The 17,846-nt window shown below is 39.0% G+C and overlaps 2 protein-coding genes across 4 annotated transcripts; both read right to left on the reverse strand.

The window, feature by feature from the left end:
* Window positions 1-318: 318 nt before the first annotated feature.
* On the reverse strand, window positions 319-9,250 carry LOC100701254 (dehydrogenase/reductase SDR family member 11). 2 transcript variants are annotated; one of them, XM_019367511.2, is made up of 8 exons: window positions 9,028-9,164; window positions 8,052-8,194; window positions 6,876-7,085; window positions 2,413-2,507; window positions 1,461-1,590; window positions 1,249-1,341; window positions 1,076-1,141; window positions 319-961 (listed from the first exon to the last, which is right to left on the reverse strand). In XM_019367511.2, the coding sequence occupies exons 2-8, from the start codon at window positions 8,139-8,141 to the stop codon at window positions 932-934; spliced, it is 714 nt and encodes a 237-aa protein (XP_019223056.1). In that variant the 5' UTR covers window positions 8,142-8,194; window positions 9,028-9,164; the 3' UTR covers window positions 319-931. The 2 variants fall into 2 exon arrangements, with proteins under 2 accessions (XP_019223056.1, XP_019223053.1); XM_019367508.2 differs by lacking the exon at window positions 8,052-8,194 and having other exon boundaries at window positions 9,028-9,250.
* A 1,229-nt stretch (window positions 9,251-10,479) lies between these two features.
* LOC100696595 (dehydrogenase/reductase SDR family member 11) lies at window positions 10,480-16,518 on the reverse strand. 2 transcript variants are annotated; one of them, XM_019367512.2, is made up of 7 exons: window positions 16,277-16,518; window positions 13,702-13,911; window positions 13,290-13,384; window positions 11,275-11,404; window positions 11,064-11,129; window positions 10,886-10,951; window positions 10,480-10,762 (listed from the first exon to the last, which is right to left on the reverse strand). In XM_019367512.2, exons 1-7 carry the CDS (start codon window positions 16,406-16,408, stop codon window positions 10,733-10,735), a joined length of 729 nt encoding a protein of 242 aa, XP_019223057.1. In that variant the 5' UTR covers window positions 16,409-16,518; the 3' UTR covers window positions 10,480-10,732. The 2 variants fall into 2 exon arrangements, with proteins under 2 accessions (XP_019223057.1, XP_013123946.2); XM_013268492.3 differs by having other exon boundaries at window positions 11,037-11,129.
* Window positions 16,519-17,846: the final 1,328 nt, after the last annotated feature.

Genomic DNA, 17,846 nt, shown 5'->3' on the forward strand with positions numbered 1-17,846 from the left:
GACAGTTTTTCTGATATGTATTCAACCAAAGACAGGATGGAATTTCCTTGGCTATCTAGTTAGTTATAGTAATTTCTTCTGGGTGTTTTTATCAAAATCTTAGAGATTTATGTCTCTGCAGATATTTGAAAAAAATGTACTATACTTACTTTAATTACAGTATATTTGAGCAATTTTATTGATTTAAAAAATAAAGTTCGGATATTTTGTCTAAACCTTAAATATATTCTTTGTTTTTATTTATATACATATTTGTGTACTGGATATTCTCCACAGCACATATATATCCTTTAGCACAACAAGAAAACTGCAACGAAACAAATTTTCCAGAAAGTTTTATTAATTAGTCAAAATTATCAGTAAAATGTTATCGAGTGTTTTCATGAGTACATAAAGTCAGTAAAATTTGCCAGGGCATTAGGGTCACATCCTGCAACTTTTCACTGAGATGGAAAAAACACAGAGATGGTAAACTTTTCACTGGCTGTTTTAAGAAGGAGGCTACAAATTAAAAATGCAACAGTTTCTTCTCAGGGATGAGAAAATACACTCTGTGTATGTCTAACTGACATCCTCATCGAAGGTTCTAACCAGATGAAATGAACACCTGCTTAACAGTAAAAACACTCTTAGAGCCTAAATACTGTCCAGCAACTGAGGTCTGTTACAATAAGAAGGAAGATGTCATTCATCAAAGTGTTTTTATGGGCATTCCTTGCTGGCCAGTAGGACGCTTGTAAAAAGGTACCACGGGGGCCTTTGATAAGAAGATAGTTAGACAGTAGAGAGCTAACAGCTGGAGGAGTTTCCTCCATTTTATTCTTCTGTGAATTGATTACAATCTGACAGTGTTGAGAAGTAAGGAGAGCCAGTCACACTACTTTGATGTAAAGATTGGGATGGGTCTCACGGCCAAGTTGCATGACACCTGCTACACACTTTCAAGCAAAATCTCCCCAATCTGAAAGAAAAGATAGAGGGATTTTATCTTATGACTAAACTGCTCATATTTAAAATGCAAAAGAGAAAAACTCAAAAGGTCACAAAAAAGATGAAAATGAGAGAAATCTCAAACCTGAACATGAGGAGGGGCACTGAGCACGTATGTGACAACACTGATGAGGTCTTTTGCTTCCAGAGACTATCAAAGAAGTTAAAAGTGCTGAATGAAATTTTAATAGCAATCATTTAATAATCATATCAACAATACTGTAGCGATTGTAGGAAATAAAGGAATAATGATTTTACCTTATGTTCAGTGTATACAGCAGCTGCTTTTTCAGAATCATCTCTGTAGAGGCGGTATGCAAATTCTGTCTTCACAAAGCCAGGAGAAATGCTCTGCAAAATGACATTATTAATGAGGATTCTTCAAGAAGTACTGTGTGTGCAACTTATAACAGCTGACATTAGTGTTAAAGGTACTTTGCAGCTGGTTACAGTGTCTTTCAAAGGCTTACTGTGGCCCGGATATGAGTGTTTTCTGCACGCAGCTCCTGCCTCAGGCCCTCAGTCAGCGCAGTTACAGCATACTTGGTGGCGGTGTAGAAATGTCCGTCAGGATTAGGAAACACTTGATGACCGCACACACTGCAACAGAAGGATATTTACAAGCTGCTAATCAAATCAGCATTTACCAACATATTCTGATCTGATCTCAGGCCTTGGTGTTACAACAACTATGGCAACAGTTACTATATAGTTTAACATCCATCTGTTTTCTTATGCTGATCTAATTCAGGGTCCTGGAGCCTCAGGTACACCCTGGACAGATCTCAAGTCTGTCACAGGACACAGAGACACAGACACAGTTCAACTAAACTAACCCAACTAACTGCATGTCTTTGGACTATGTGGAAAGGTGAGAACTCCTGCAGACACAGGGAGAAGATGCAAACTACACAGAGAAAGACACTGGCCATATGCTGGATTTGTGAGATAAGTTGTGAGATAACGGTGTTAACCACTGCATCACTATGTTGTTGTGCTGTAATTTAAAAATTTTTATATAATGTATAACCAGGAAGGTATTTGTGTTTCGAGATTTTAAAAAAAGCAAAATGTTTCTCGGTTCTGGCAGTTAGATTTGGTTTCATTTTTCTTGATGATTTTCATAGTAAACTCAAAATCTTTTAGTTCTGTTAGCAATATGAAGATGTCCCTTTTGATTTTAATATAGTGTTATTGACACAGCAGTCTGGCATTTATGTTTATTGGACCTACCAGTAATAAAAAACACTCATTGGTTATAGTGAGGTTCTTAAATGGGGAGATACAATGTGTGCTGTGAAAAAAGTCCATTGTGCAGAGTTGTCAAAAGAATGACTGAATCATAAGATATTTGTGTTATGATTAAATCAATAAACTTCACAAGCATACCCATCACTGTCCATCAGTAAAATAAAACTGCACCTGTTTATGTTTATGATGTGTCCATCGTCCACATTTCTCTCTTTCATTGACTGATAAGCTTCACGTGCGCAGATACACAGTGCAAGAACATTCACCTGTAAGAAACCAAGCAGTGAAAAAAACGGTAAAAAAATATTTGGAATCAATGCATTAAAATTATACTTTTCCTTGTTGCTATTTGCACTCAAGATGAACAAATTCTTTTAATTCAATTCAATTTTATTTATACAGCACCAAATCACAACAACAGTTGCCTTAAGGCGGTTTATATTGTAAGGTAGACCCTACAATAATACATACAGAGAAAAAATTATATGACCCCCTATGAGCAAGCTCTGTCGTGACAGTGGGAAGGAAAAACTCCCTTCTAACAGGAAGAAACCTCCGGCAGATCCAGGCTCAGGGACTGCGACCGGTTGGGGTGAGAGAAGGAAAACAGGATAAAAGACATGCTGTGGAAGAGAGCAGCTTACACCTGATGCAGAATAGCTAAGCGAGGATTCAGAGTCACCTGATCCAGCCCTAACTATACACTTTAGCAAAAAGGAGTTTTAAGCCTAATCTTAAAAGTAGAGATATTGTCTGTTTCCCATATTCCACAGAAGACGGGCCTGAAAACTGAAGGCTCCCATTCACCTTTTAAATACTCTAGGAACCACAAGTAAGTCTGCGGTCTGAGAGCGAAGCGCTCTAATGGGGTAATACAATACTATGGCATCATTAAGATAAGATGGGGCCTGATTATTTAAGACCTTGTATGTGAGCAGCAGGATTTTGAATTCAATTCAGGATTTAACAGGAAGCCAATGAAGGGAAGCCAGTATAGGAGAAATATGCTCTCTCTTTCTAGTCCCTGTCAGTACTCTTGCTGCAGCATTTTGGATCAGCTGAAGGCTTTTCAGGGAGTTTTTAGGACATCCTGATAATAATGAATTACAGTAGTCCAGCCTAAAAGTAATAAATGCATGAACTAGTTTTTCAGCATCACTCTGAGACAGGATATTTCTAATTTTAGAGATGGTGCGCAAATGGAAAAAAGCAGTCCTACATATTTGTTTAAAATGTACATTCAGGGAAATATCCTAGTTAAAAATGACTCCACGGTTCCCCACAGTGTTACTGGAGGCCAAGGTAATGCCATCCAGAGTAAGTATCTGGTTAGATACCATATTTCTAGGAATTTTAGGGCCGAATACAATAACCTCAGTTTTTTGTGAATTTAGAAACAGAAAATTAGAGGTCATCCAGGTCTTTATGCCTTTAAGACATTTCTGCAGTTTTAACTAATTGATGTGTGTTGTCTAGCTTCATGGATAGATAAAATTGGGTGTCATCTGCATAGCAGTGAAAATTCATCCTATGCCTTCTGATGATACTGCCTAAGGGAAGCATGTAAACGGAACTGGTCCTGGCACAGAAACTACAGAACAATTGGAGGCTGTTAGATAGATATGATACAAACCACTTCAGTGCAGTACCTGTAATACCTACAGCATGTTCTAATCGCTCTAATAGAATATTATGGTCAACATTATTGAACACTGAGGTCTAGCAGGATAAGCACAGAGATGAGACCACTGTCAGAGGCCATAAGAAGATCATTTGTAACATTCACTAAGAGTGAGTTAGGAAATGGCTGCAATCACAGCATTGTAAAATTGGTTCAGCGATGGTCTTTGATCAGCGGTTGTTGATCTTTGATCATGACAGTTTGGATACTAATAATCCAGGAACTGACCTCACAGCCCATTTTTTCCATTCAGTGGGCTGGTTTCAGTCATTGTGCAAAGGTACTGTTTATGAGGTTGGGGAAACCTGCAGTCAACTGAAACGGAAGATGTCACTTGGATGAGTGACGAAACGTTTCTCCCACTGAGATGCTACGTCCCGATGAACAGAATAAATTTTTTGGGACTTATCTAAAGGTGTTTCTGTATTTTGATGAGCTCTGAAACCTGACTGAAACTCTTCAAATAAGCCATTTGTCTGCAGATGATCTATTAGCTGTTTGACAATTTTTTAAACGAAAGGTTAGAGATTGGCCTATAAATATCTAAAACCGCTGGGTCAAGAGATGGATTTGTTATGGTCCTGGGTCGGTGGCCCAGTGTTTTTGGTTTTTGTACTTTTACTTTTGATTTCATCATGGAATGTGACTGTTTGTGTTTTGGTTTCTGTCCTAGTATTTCTAGCTTCCTTGTTTTGTGGTACTTCCTGAGTTTTGATTTTTAGGTTTTGTTATTTGGCTTCCCAGTGTTAATTCTGTGCTCCCTCTGTTCTTTGTCTTCCCTGCCTGTGTATCGTGTAGTCAGGTCTCTGTGTAAAGCCAGCGTCTCTGAGTCTGTGTCTTTGCATGTGTTTTGAGTTTCCTGTTTTATTGTGAAAGTCTGTGTCTTATGCCAGTGTGTTCAGTTTGCATTGCCCCTGTCTCGTCTTGTCAGTCAGAATCAGCTCTGCCTCCCTCCTGTGTGTAGTTTCCTCGTTCCCATCTGTGTATTTATAGTGTGTGTTCTCTCGTGTTTGCCGCTAGTCCGTCTGTGTTTCTTCCCTGCATTTTCTCCAAGAGTCGTCCGTTCAGCTTAGTTTTGTTAGTCATTCCCAGTTTAGGTCACCTTTAGGTTTTGTTTTGCTTGCCGTGTTTCTGTTTGTGCCACCAGTGTGTAAATAAAGCTCGCTCACGTCCAAGCCAGTGCCAGCGTCTGGGTCCTCTCTCACACTCACCACACGTCTGCCACCGCAGCCGTTTAACTACTGCCAGCTTGAAGGCCTGCGGTACATAGGCAACAGTCTTTTAGCAGTCTTGTAAGAATGGGGTCTAAAAGACACGTTGATGGTTTGGAGGAAGTAATTACTTACGTTAACTCAGAAAGGTCAATTGGAAAAAAAGATTAATAAATACAAATGGTACTGAAAGTAGGTGTAGATAATGTTAGATCTGTGAGATGATTATGAGTAATTTTTTCTCTAATGGTTAGAATTTGATTTGTGAATAAATTCATTAAGTCATTCCTAGTTGATGTTAAAGGGATAGTTTGCTCCAGAGTGCTCTGACTTTTTGTCAGTTTTTTCACCTTTTGAGGGAAGCCAATTGAATCTAATAAAATATTAAATACCACGGTGATTGACACTGTCATTTTTAACATCTACATGGATATCACCCATAATAATTATTTTATTTGAACAGAGCACTAAATCACAGAAACTCTGTGTAAGGCCCAGGTGGATGATAGATGATAACAAATGAGACTGGTTTTTGAGTTTTCCAGCTGGGGTGGACAAGGCTAAGCATCACGCTTTCAAATGAGTTAAAAGTCTGTCTTGGTCTTTGGTTGATTAATAAGCTGGTGTGGAAAATTGCAGGCACACCTCCCCCCAGCCTGTGCCTCGAGGACTCTGATGGTAAAGGAGACTCTGGAGTGTTGATTCATTTAAACTAACATAATCATCCTGCTGTAACCAGGTTTCTGTAAGGCAGAGCAAATCGATTTGTTGATCAATTATTAATTCATGTACTAACAGAGACTTGGAAGAGAGAGACCTAACGTTTATGTTTTACTCTTTGGTGCTGATGAGGATACTGTATTGTTCTTTCTTTGTGATTTTTTTTTTTTAATGTTTAGGTCGATTTTTGTTGATTTTATTATTTTGCTGAATTTGCATTTACCCTTAGCCAACATGTCTTAAAACAGAATCGGCAATTGCCAGAGTCTGATCTCCTGCGAGTGTGTCGTTGAGTGGGGAAAAGCAGTTGGCCACATGAACAGGTTGGTATTGTACCGGGGGCTATGATTCCTGCTCCCCGTCATCCAGCCATCCTGTTTCCCCAGCTACTCGACAGTCTGCTGGGGGACACCTAATGGGGCCTGCGCTACCTTCGGCTGCATTGACTACAGGAGGCTGGCTAGCTAGAGAGTTTTCAAGGGTGCAAAACCGAGTCTCCAATTCAGTATCATTAAAATTTAAAAAAACAAAAAACAAAACAAAACAAAAAAAAACTAAGCTAAGCTAGTGAATCCCTAAAGACACAGTGAGTGAATACTGTGACTATAAATTAGCGAGTAAATACAGTTTTTATTACAACAGATATGCTACACAAAAACACCACTGTGTGTTGGAACACGAAGTGATACTCTACCGCAGAGAGAGCGAACATCAAGTGACAGCCTTAAGCCAGTTTTGCATAATATTTTATCTCTCTCATCTATTGTGATTGTGTTTATTTTAATGAGATGGGGATTTTCATAGTTTGAAATTTTAACACACTAATTATCCAACTTTTTGTATAAATAAAAGACATCTATCTCATTCTAAAAAATACTGATGACTCAATTTATCATTTCATTAGAATACAGTATTCTGCTAGGAAAACATTCCTGTGAATGCTTTCATATGTACTACACAACAACATATTACTGCATACCAACCAGGACAATTTTCTTTCTAAAATAACTCTGAGTTCTTACATCCCACATGTTTTTCCAGGCACTGGTTTTGCCATTTAGCAGCACCTCTGGATGAGCTAAGCCAGCGTTATTGATGCACACGTCCACGCCTTTGTGCTGCTCTTTGATCGCGGCGAACATGGCCAGAATCTCCTCCTCTTTGGTCAAGTCGCACTTGAAAGGGACCAAAACACCAGGGTGGCCGGCGCTCTGACACTCTGCTGCCAGTTTCTGAAACCAAGAAGGAAAAGATGATACCTTTATAATCACCATCGCACTCAGATTCTTGTGGTAAAAATACTCTGGTAAAAGTTGAATTATCGAATAAACTTCTTTACTAAGATAAAAGAGAAAAATTCCAGGCTCTGAAATGAATTCAAAGCAAAAAGTAAGAAGATGAAGACATTTTAATTTTGCAAAGGAAACTCAACCTTGTACAATTTTAACATAATAGCAAAATTAGACATGGGAATGAAAACTTAATTTAAACCTAAACTCTACTGAACGCCTGAAATGTGAATGATAGTGAAAACACAAGCATAGACAAACAAAAGAACTTTAAAACATAGCTCTATTTGCTGCAGCCTACATTGTAGATGGATGAGTCTGCCTCTACATCTAAACAGAATATACATTTATTAATGTAATAATATTAATACAATACATCATTTTATAATGATTATTAATTATTATTAATATAATATTAGTAACAAATCTGAGCTTCTTCTCGTAGGCACTAAACAAACACTATCCAGAACTAATAGCTTTTCTATTACAATCAATAACTGGCCGGTCTCCGTTTCCCCATGTGTGAAAAGTCTGGGTGTCATCCTTGACAGTACTCTATCGTTTAACTCACACATCAATAACATCACTCGGTCTGCATATTTCCAACTCCACAACACTAATCGTCTCCGTCCTTTTCTCTCCCCACATGCCACTGCCATTCTTGTTCATAGCCTGGTCACTTCCCGGATCGATTACTGCAACTCTCTTCTTTTTGGTCTTAGTGAAAAATCTATTCATAAGCTTCAAGGTGTCCAGAACTCTGCTGCCCGTATTATCACCAGGACCGCTTCTATTCACCGCATCACCTCTGTTCTGCTGCACCTTCATTGGCTTCCAGTTAAATACCGCATCAATTTCAAGATACTTTTGTATACATTCAAGGCTATCCATCATCTCTCGCCTTCATACCTCTCTGACCTGGATCACCATTCCTTCTCCGTGTCTCAGATCCTCCTCCTCTCTTTCCCTTTCCGTCCCTTGCCCCCGGCTAGCCACCATGGGGCGCAGGGCTTTCTGCTGCTCTGCTCCTTGACTTTGGAACTCCCTTCCTCCTGAGATAAGAAACATCACTTCCCTCAATCTTTTTAAGTCCAGACTCAAAACTCACCTGTTCACAAAAGCCTATTCCACATAAACTTTTCCACCATGCTACTTAAATTTATTTTATTTATTTGCTCTGCGTTTTATCCTTATTATTTTGTAAATTGTTATGTTTGTTGTTGTTATTGCTTGTGTACAGTGTCCTTGAGTGTTTTGAAATGCGCTTTCTTACATAAAATGTATTATTATTGTTATTATTATTAGTATTATTATTAATACTTAATATACTTAATTATTATTAAGTATAGTCAGGGGCTAAAATGGGATTTGCAGATGTGAGAACCCTAAGATCATTGTAGTGGTTATAGGAGTGTGAGGAAATGAATCAGGAGTCACAATAGGCTCTATTAAGAGCTCCAGCAGATTTTTTTGTCTACAGGCTGTGATCAGCTGACCTGTGCTGGCTGTTGACCCGAGGTTTACTGCTCTTTGTGGATTTACACAACTCATCAGTATGTAAGATATCATGTCTGACTTCCGTCTCCTACACTGCCAACATACTGTTTATACATTTTTTTTTTTATTATACTGCATAGTAAACAACTTGGATCTGGTATTGTGCAGCTCATTTTAACCCATGCATATAGACCAATATATACAGCATAAAAATTACTGTAAAACGAAAAGTTTGTCTGCTCGACAGCCATTATCTCATGTCCGCAGTTATGTAACAGAGTTACATGTAACAGAGTTACATAACTGCATATCGGCATAACATTAAAAAGTCCTTTGCATTAGAGTTTTACATTAAGTGTTTCTCTTCCGAAATGACTTCAGAACAAACCTGTATTTTTCCGACGTCCCTGGCGCAGCCCACCACTTTCATTCCGAGCCGGACCAGCTCCACGGCTACAGCCGCCCCAATGCCGACCGAGGCTCCGGTCACCAGAGCCACTCTACCCCGCCAGCGCTCCATCACAGACAGCCGTAACCAGCTCACGCACCAAAAGTATGAAGAAAGGGACGTGCCAAGGTAGGTATCCCCCACAAAATTACGGATCCAGTTGACTCCGCCTCCATTCCAACCAACAAACAATAAACTGGCTGCCGTCCCAGTTTCTTGGTCTCACGTCAGCATGACACAAAAGAAAAAACTCCATTATTATTATTATTATTATTATTGGCAGTATTTTAAATAGGATTTCTTTTTGAGGAACACTCAGAAAGAAAAGACATGCTGGGTTTGTTTGTAGACCGACACACATGCTTTGTCTTCTCTGATTGCCTCTGGAAGAATTGGATGTTGTCAGTGCCATCACAATATTTGCTCAGCGCCTCTCTGCATGTTCAGATTTGTGATTTTCTCTTGTTTCTGCTTTTTACTGTGACTTATTGAACATTTTTTTATTGCATTTTAAACACAAGCATTTTACTCATAATAACCTAACACCGGTATAAACATGGCAAAACTGATGTATGGAATTTAAACCATGGCTGATTGTTAATGAAGAGCACAAAATGTCCCAAGAAAACATACGTCTGAAGATCATCATCATTCTGCATTTCACAGCTCTGCTTTTACTTCCATTACAATTTTAACCACTAGAGGTCGTAGTACAGTCGTGGCCAGAATCTGCTGCTCTTTGGTCAAGTCACACTTGAAAGGGACCAAAACACCAGGGTGGCACTTTGACAGTCTGCTGCCGGTTTTTTAAACCAAACTTATGTTTTCTTGGTAGTCAAAGTTTTGTATTGACATGATAGCTCCTTTAAAAGCTTTACTCTCTCAGATACCTGCATTTATTTATTACACCAAAAATTAACACTAGCAAACAGTTCTGCTACCATACAAAGGAACCACAAGGGAGTTTTTAGTACAGCAACATATACCTCCTTGCCATGAATTTTACCTAGTGACTGCCAACAACTTCCAGCAACCATTCACCAACTGGTTGGAGAACATAGATTAATGAACAAAGGCCACTTACCAGTCTCTAGGCCTTTATGACTTGTGTGGTATAAATGGTTCACCAGTTTTAATTAGGCATAGGGACTGATGACTGACTGATTTATAGATGGATTAGAAAAAAAGGCCAGATAATCTTCCTCAAAAAGAGGAAAAAACCCAAGAGAAAACACAAAAAGGAACCAAAAGAAGAAAACACAAAAGTAAAGAAAAGAAAGATCTAAACTTGGGGAACTTCATAGCCAATAAGAACAGTTTATTGTTAATTCTGTTGTGTTCAGTTTAGTTCAATGTGCATCTGAACCGAACAAAAACATTCTCGAGTCTTTCTTCATTCGCATTTGAAAAATTTATTTTGTCATTTTCTCACAGTCATTTTGACAGTTCTGTTTGATGAAAAAATCAACTTTGACTTGGCTTTTTATCATTTGAAGGTCACGTAGGAGTATGCCCGGTAATGGTTGGTGGTTTTTATTTTTTTCTTCTTAGCAGAGGATAAGGTTAGAGAGCAGTGTTGAGCAGTCAGTAGAGTCACACCACTTTGTTGTGAAGGCTGGATTGGGTGCCTGCACTGTGACACCAGCTACACAGCTTCAAAGATAATGTCGCCAACCTGAAAGGACAGTTATAGGGAGATTATCTTATGGTGAGAAACCTGGTGGATTTAGAATATTAACGAGCTAAATTCAATAAGTGAAAATTTTAAAAAAGTTGAAAATAAGAGAAAACCACAAACCTGAACATGAGGCGGGGCACTGAGGACGTATGTGACAGCACTGGCAATGTCTTTTGGTTTCAAAGGCTGTCAGAGAAGTGAAAAATGTTTAATAACTTTTATCAGAGTAATCATATCAACAATCTGTAAACTGTGGGATTAATAATTATACCCTAAGTGCACTGTACAAAGCAGCTACTTTTTCAGGTTCATCGCTGTGGAGCCGTGATGCAAATTCTGTGTCCACTAAACCAGGAGAGATGCTCTGTAAAAAAACACCCCCCAAAAACAAAAGAAAAAGAAGTGTGTTTGTGTGGGAACTTCAGAAAGTATTGTAAATGTGTCTCATAGCAGCTAATATTGGTTTTAAAGGCACTTTTGGAGCTTATCAGTGATCTTTAAAACCTTACCGTGGCTCTGATATGAGTTTTTTCTGCACGCAGCTCCTGCCTCAGGCCCTCAGTCAGCGCGGTTACAGCGAACTTGGTCGCCATGTAGAAATGTAAATAAGGAAAGGGATAGACATGATGTCCACCCACACTACAACAGAAGAAAGTTTAAGTAGGACAGCATTCACAGTACCAACATATTCTGATCTGATCTCAGACGTTAGTACAAGAAATCCTAATGTATTGCAATTTATCCTTTTAAAGACATACTTAACTAAATGATGCAAGAAGCACTAAGGCTGCAGAGAATACTTTATACTTTATAAACAATTAGTTTCTTAAAAGTACAGTCACTATTTTTTTTGGTTATTTAAACAAAAAAGAATATTGTGCTCATGTGTCACATGTTCCAACAAACTGAATTCTCAGTAAACTTATAGCTAATGTATTAAAAACACATAGGAGCAGGCTTGCAGCTTGGGTAAGCCCCCACCATATTTGAATAGAGTGGCTGGTAAGGATATCTCCCTTCCAAATAATCTCGTTTTATGTATGTTGCTAAAGACATACATAGCACTCCAAAGCTAGAGGAGAAGTCCTATATGCATTCATTTAAGGTGGAGCGACATTTATATTCATGCCTGTACCTTTGAACTCAATGTATTAAGGATCACACCTGTGTTTTATCCTTGGAGGAGGAGTCCTTTTTACCAAAGAAATGAAAAGAGCCAGCACCACTGGCATCTTAATAAAATGTCACCCTCTTCCTCCTCACATCAAATCTCATCTACTGAACTGAAGTCTGAGATTGAATATACAAAAATGTGCATAAACATGCCAATTTATTCCCGTGTCGGGAATAGATGCAAATCATTTCACTCTCACTATTGAAAACACAGTTTTCCCTTCACCTCAGTTTAAGAGTCTTGGCGTCATCCCAGACAGCCCACTATCCTATAAATCTCACATTAATGATCTCACCTGTTCTGCCTATTTCCATCTACGCAACACTGACCGATTACGTCCTTCTCTTTCCACCCAGTCTGTGTCCATTCTTGATCATAGTATCGTTACCTCCTGAATTGACTATTGTAATTCTCTCTTGCATGGTCTCCCCCCAAAATCCCTCCACAAGCTTCAACTGGTTCAAAAATCCTTGCCCGCATACCAGTACATCATCCCTATCCTTCAGCAATGTCACTGGCTCACTGTGAAATTCCGAATAGTATACAAGCTTCTTCTGATCACCTTCAAGACCCTTCATAACCTTGTTCCTCCTTACCTTTCTGACCTGTCAAGCACTACCTCTTCTGCCTGCTCACTTCGATCTTCTTCTTCTATCCAGCTTGCTGTGCCTTCTTTCCCCCTCAGCACCATGGGAAGCAGAGCTTTCAGTTGCTCTGCTCCCAGGCTGTGGAACTCTCTACCCCCAGATAAAAGAAACATTGGTTCTCTCCCTAGTTTAAATCTCAACTCAAAACCTATCTGTTCAAGTCTGCATATTCGCTGTGAACTTATTGTTTATTTTATCTTGTTCTTTTGATTTTTCTTGGTTTTGTCATTGTTCTACTATGTGGTTTATTCTATTGTTAAGTGTCCTTGGGTATCTTGAAAGGCACTTTTTTATAAAATTTATTATTATTACTTATTCCCGATATTGTTGCAATTGCTTATTGTCAGCAGGCATGTGAACCTCCAACATCCTTTCTCTGGACAGCACACAGTTGACTCTACTAGTGAAAAACTTTACACATTGTAACTTCAAGTCTTGAGCTAAAAAAACTAGCATTTTGATTACCAGTGAAAGCAATATGAAAACACCACTGTAGGTTTTAGGAAAACCATTGGCCATGTGTTCTTTTTCTCTTAACTACATGTCGACTGTGAAAAGTGTCTAATGCATAGTGTTACCAACAGAAGCTCATAATCTCAATCTGAATCTGAGCATAATTATATTCAAAGATATTTGAAAGACGTTTAAATCATCAGACTTCACAAGCATGGCCGTCGTTGATCATCAGAAAATAAAACTGCACCTGTTTATGTTTATGATGTGCCCATCATCCACATTTCTCTCTTTCATTGACTGATAAGCTTCACGTGCACAGATGCTCAGTGCAAGAACATTCACCTGCAAGAAACCGTGCAGAAAAATAAACAGTAAAAATTATTATTATTATTATGATTATTTTAATGGGCTAAATTGTTTTTGATGTTTTGCTGCCATAACAGAGTAATTCCCCAACTTTTAGAGCTACATAAAAGTGATCATTTTAGTTCATTCAATATTCTGCAAAGAAAACATTCCAGTGAATGTTTTTCCACATACCGCACACCATATATATTATATTAAATATTACTGAAATATATATATTATTGAAATATATATAAATATTATTGAAGTTTAAATCAAGATAATTATGTTTTCTAAAATATCTGAGCTCTTACATCCATCATGTTCTTCCATCCGCTGCTTTTGCCATTTAGCAGCGGCTCTGGCTGTCCCAGACCAGCATTATTGATGCACACATCCACGCCTTTGTGCTGCTTTTTGATCGCTGCAAACATGGCCAGAATCTCCTCCTCTTTGGTCAAGTCGCACTTGAAAGGCACCAAAACACCAGGATGGCCGGCGCTCTGACACTCTGCTGCCAGTTTCTGAAAACAAAAGGAAATGACAGATGATAAGCTTTAAGATTACAATGGTAAGAATTAAAGCTGCAAGCAGCGATATGAGGGCCCTCGCACCCCCGGCGCGTCGAGCCAAGCCCAACACCTAAAACCAGCGCTTCCGATCTGATGTCACATTGATGGAATTCATGCATTTAACCACCAGCTAAAATTTCATCTCATTCAACCATTATTATAGTCGTCCCACTAGGTGGCGCTCTAACCATTACTGACAAATGGCATAACAAACATTTCCGAGCTCGAGTCTCATCACGCCTGCGACCTTTGGGAGAGATTGGACATTGTGTTTTTGAGCGACAGCAGGTTACTGCTTTTTGGCGAGTGATTGAAACTCCACGTGCCGCCATGACCACCCCGTTTCCCTGAACGTAAAAAGCTTCGCAATTTAACATCACAAAGGTCTTTAGATTCCACACACAGGAGATCGCGTAAATCTCATGAAATCCCTTGGAGGAGTTCGTCAAAGTATGAGGCCTGAAAAGAGGGGAAAATGTCGCCAAATTTACACATTAATTTTAAAATGGCTGACTTCCTGTTGGATTTGGGATATTGCTCCAAGAGACTTTTTTGTACATCTTGATATCTCCAATAAGCTTGCCAGGTTTCAAACTCATACATAAAACACAGAGCAGGGGCTGTTGTTTTGAAATTTTGTAGGGGGCGCTGTGGAGCCATTTTGCGCTCTTCAAGGAAAATGAACATATAAAAAGAAATCCCTCATCACATTAGAGGTGTGCGCCAAATTTCAAGACTTTTTAAACTTTTCAAGCCCCTCAAAAGCCACTTCATCTTTCATGGTGAACTGCGCTGCCACCAGGGTGCGCCGTTCAGTTTATAGTCACAATTTTCTCACTGAAGCATCAAGAGGGACTGATGGTGATATTCACCGCTTTTGAGGTGGCCACGATGAACCTGTGAAAATCAGTACAACAAAATGAAAGACATGACATTTCCTGGTGCCACTAGGTGGCGCTCTACGTATTCCTGACAATGGGCATATCAATCTGTTCAGGGCGGGTCTGACATCATCCCTGTAAAATCTGGTACTGATCAGATTGGATTTCATTGAGTTACACTAATTTGTTTCTTCATGGCGAGACCTCAATGTTCGCCATGCTGCTGGGGTCACACCCTTCAGCGAAAACTCACAGTTTTCTCTGTAACCCAAGACCAACTCCTTAAGGCTTTCCTGGAGAAATTTGAGGCTGCAGATGTCACCCATTACAATACTGTACCCCAAAGTGTAAAACATGACATTTCCTGTTCCCACTAGGTGGCGCTGTCCCTGGTGTCAAATATGGCAGTTGAAATATGTTCAGAGGTGGAGCCTTATCATATGTGTCCACTTTGGTCAAGGTCGGACAATGTATGACAGAACGAGAGGCAATAAGATTTTCATGGCGAGTCATCGAAATTCGCCGTGGCGCCACGGCCTCACAGTAACCCGAAAACTCAAAAGCTCCGCAATTTAACATGGCCCAGGTGTGTAGTTGACACTGACCAAATATGAAGCTTGTACGATGAAATTCCAATGAGGAGTTCGCAAAAGTTCGAGGCATGGAAATGGCAAAATTAGAGCCAAAATGTCACCTTCACTTCCAAATGGCGGACTTCCTGTTGGGTTTAGGACATGGCCATAATAGACTTTTTTGTGCGTCTCCGAACGTTAGATATGTGTTCCGAGTTTTATACATGTAGGTCATACCCATCTCGGGGGCTCGCGTTTCTCATTTTTCTAGGTGGCGCTACTGAGCCAATTTTCCCTGGACATGTGTACGGACATTAAAATACGTAAATTTTCACCAGACCTGACGCGTGTGCAAAATTTCATGAGTTTTTGAGCATGTTTAGGCCCTCAAAAGGCCGGTTCATTTGCCGAAATAATAATAATAATAATAATAATAATAATAAGAAACAGAGCAGATACAATAGGGCCTTCGCACTCGAAGTGCTCGGGCCCTAATTAAGATTAAAATCTGCATTTTTATTAATTTCTTATTTTCTAGTGAAAACTGTAGAGACAAGAAAAAAAAAAGTAAAACTGAAATTCAGATGTTTGTCATCAGTTCAGTTGTGTCCAGCCTTCTTTTTGTGCAATGGAGTAAATTGAAATTGAAAGCGTTGTGCCACATCTATCAATGATGAACTTTTACACACAGTCTGTAAAACAGGTTTAATTACAGTTAAAGAAAACGACTTACGTAAGCCTGACACAGCTGGAAGATTTTGTATAAAATATACTCGCATTCCAGCGAGTTTTCATTCCAGCCTGACACAATTAAAAATGATTTGCATATCAAAAATTACATGAGTCTTTCACTTCAGAACAAACCTGTATTTTTCCGACATCCCTGGCGCAGCCCACCACTTTCATACCGAGTCGGACCAGCTCTACGGCTAGAGCCGCCCCAATCCCGACCGAGGCTCCGGTCACCAGAGCCACTCTGCCTCGCCAGCGCTCCATCACAGCTTGGACACCTGCTACACACAAGAAAGGACCACAAGTATGAAGAGAGGGACGCTGGGTCTCCAGGATAGTCACCCTTCAGCTCCAGCTGTGCTTTAAAGTGAGCCATCTCTCTCTCTATATATATCTTACAGAAAGAGGTTACAAGTCTTGGTGCAGCCTTCACGCCAATGAATGGAAAGCAGTGATTGATTAAACACTTGTTACTGGTTACACTCCCAAGCTATACCAAACAAAAGCTCTTACGTCAAGCTTCCATATCATATTTGTTTTAGCACTCCCTGCACAGTTCTTTGCACCATGCACTGTCACAATAAAATCTACAGAGTAAGTTAGACCTGTTGCTTCACTTTAATGTGCAATAAATGGATAATAATGTGTTTGTGACCATCATCGGTGTTTCCTCTCTAACACCATTGACTGAGAAAGTGTCACTAAAAGAATCCTGAATCAAAATCTATGCTGCAACAAAGAATGTGGTAGAAGTTTAAGTTTAAGGGGAAAGAGCTTTGAGTATTGTTTAGTTTCTTATTCAAGTTTCTAAGCTTTGTTTTGTTTTTATGTAAACAAAAATAAATAACTACATCAAACAAGACTTGCATTGTAAAGTTGAACACATAAATGCTGCTTTAACATAACACCATAGTTTTAAACTGGAATAAATCTGGTCATTTATAAACCAATTGTGAACAATGAACTTTTGCACAGAGTCTTATTTACAGTAATAGATGATGAATTGCAAATAATTTTAAGTTTATTCATCTCTTTACAGCAAGATAAACTAATTGCCCGCCCAGTCTCTCTCTCATGTCAGCATGACACAGCAGAATCATGATTGCATTAGTAGTAGTACAAGTAGTAGCAATATTTAATCCATTTTTTAAATATATTGTCTTTGAGAACGAGATCTCTTTTTGAATACACAAAGACATGTAGAGTTTAAGAGTAGACTGGTAAACAGACACACATAATTCAAACACACATTATTTATGCTCTTAAATTCAGAAAAACTTCATGTTACTTTTTAATATGCTTGTGACAAATCAGTCTCTGTTTAATTTGGTCATCCATGCATATCTATTGCTTAAATCAGCACAAAATGAGAGAGAGATGAGGTACTAAAGGATTTCTGAATTGATATCTATTCAACAGCAAAGATGGTGGTAGAAGTTTATTTTTTATTTTGGAGCATAGTCAACCATTTTTTCCTCTTCAATCAGATTTCACTGGTGATTCTATACATGCAGCTCCCATGACCAGTACAATTAAAGTTAATTTAGATACTGCTTCAAAATAATTGCCCAAATAAGTAACCAGAAGTATTGCAAGAATGGATGCCAAGTTGTGAAAGTCACTTCTTCAAGACCTTTGGCGTCATACATAACTGTAGCAGTTATTTGCTCTACCTGTGGGTTCATCTCACTATACAAAACAG

This window comes from Oreochromis niloticus, linkage group LG14, assembly GCF_001858045.2.
Source record: "Oreochromis niloticus isolate F11D_XX linkage group LG14, O_niloticus_UMD_NMBU, whole genome shotgun sequence".
NCBI lineage: Eukaryota > Metazoa > Chordata > Actinopteri > Cichliformes > Cichlidae > Oreochromis > Oreochromis niloticus.

Coding starts and splice junctions, on each gene's coding strand:
- LOC100701254 (XM_019367508.2), bottom strand. CDS start 9,159: ATGGAGCGCTGGCGGGGTAGAGTGGCTCTGGTGACCGGAGCCTCGGTC. Junction 1,342..1,460: donor ACACTCATATCCGGGCCACA/GTAAGCCTTTGA, acceptor GTCATTTTGCAG/AGCATTTCTCCTGGCTTTGT. Junction 962..1,075: donor GTGCCCCTCCTCATGTTCAG/GTTTGAGATTTC, acceptor CTTTTCTTTCAG/ATTGGGGAGATTTTGCTTGA.
- LOC100696595 (XM_013268492.3), bottom strand. CDS start 16,408: ATGGAGCGCTGGCGAGGCAGAGTGGCTCTGGTGACCGGAGCCTCGGTC. Junction 13,912..16,276: donor GGGATGTCGGAAAAATACAG/GTTTGTTCTGAA, acceptor TTTTGTTTTCAG/AAACTGGCAGCAGAGTGTCA. Junction 10,763..10,885: donor GTGCCCCGCCTCATGTTCAG/GTTTGTGGTTTT, acceptor CTGTCCTTTCAG/GTTGGCGACATTATCTTTGA.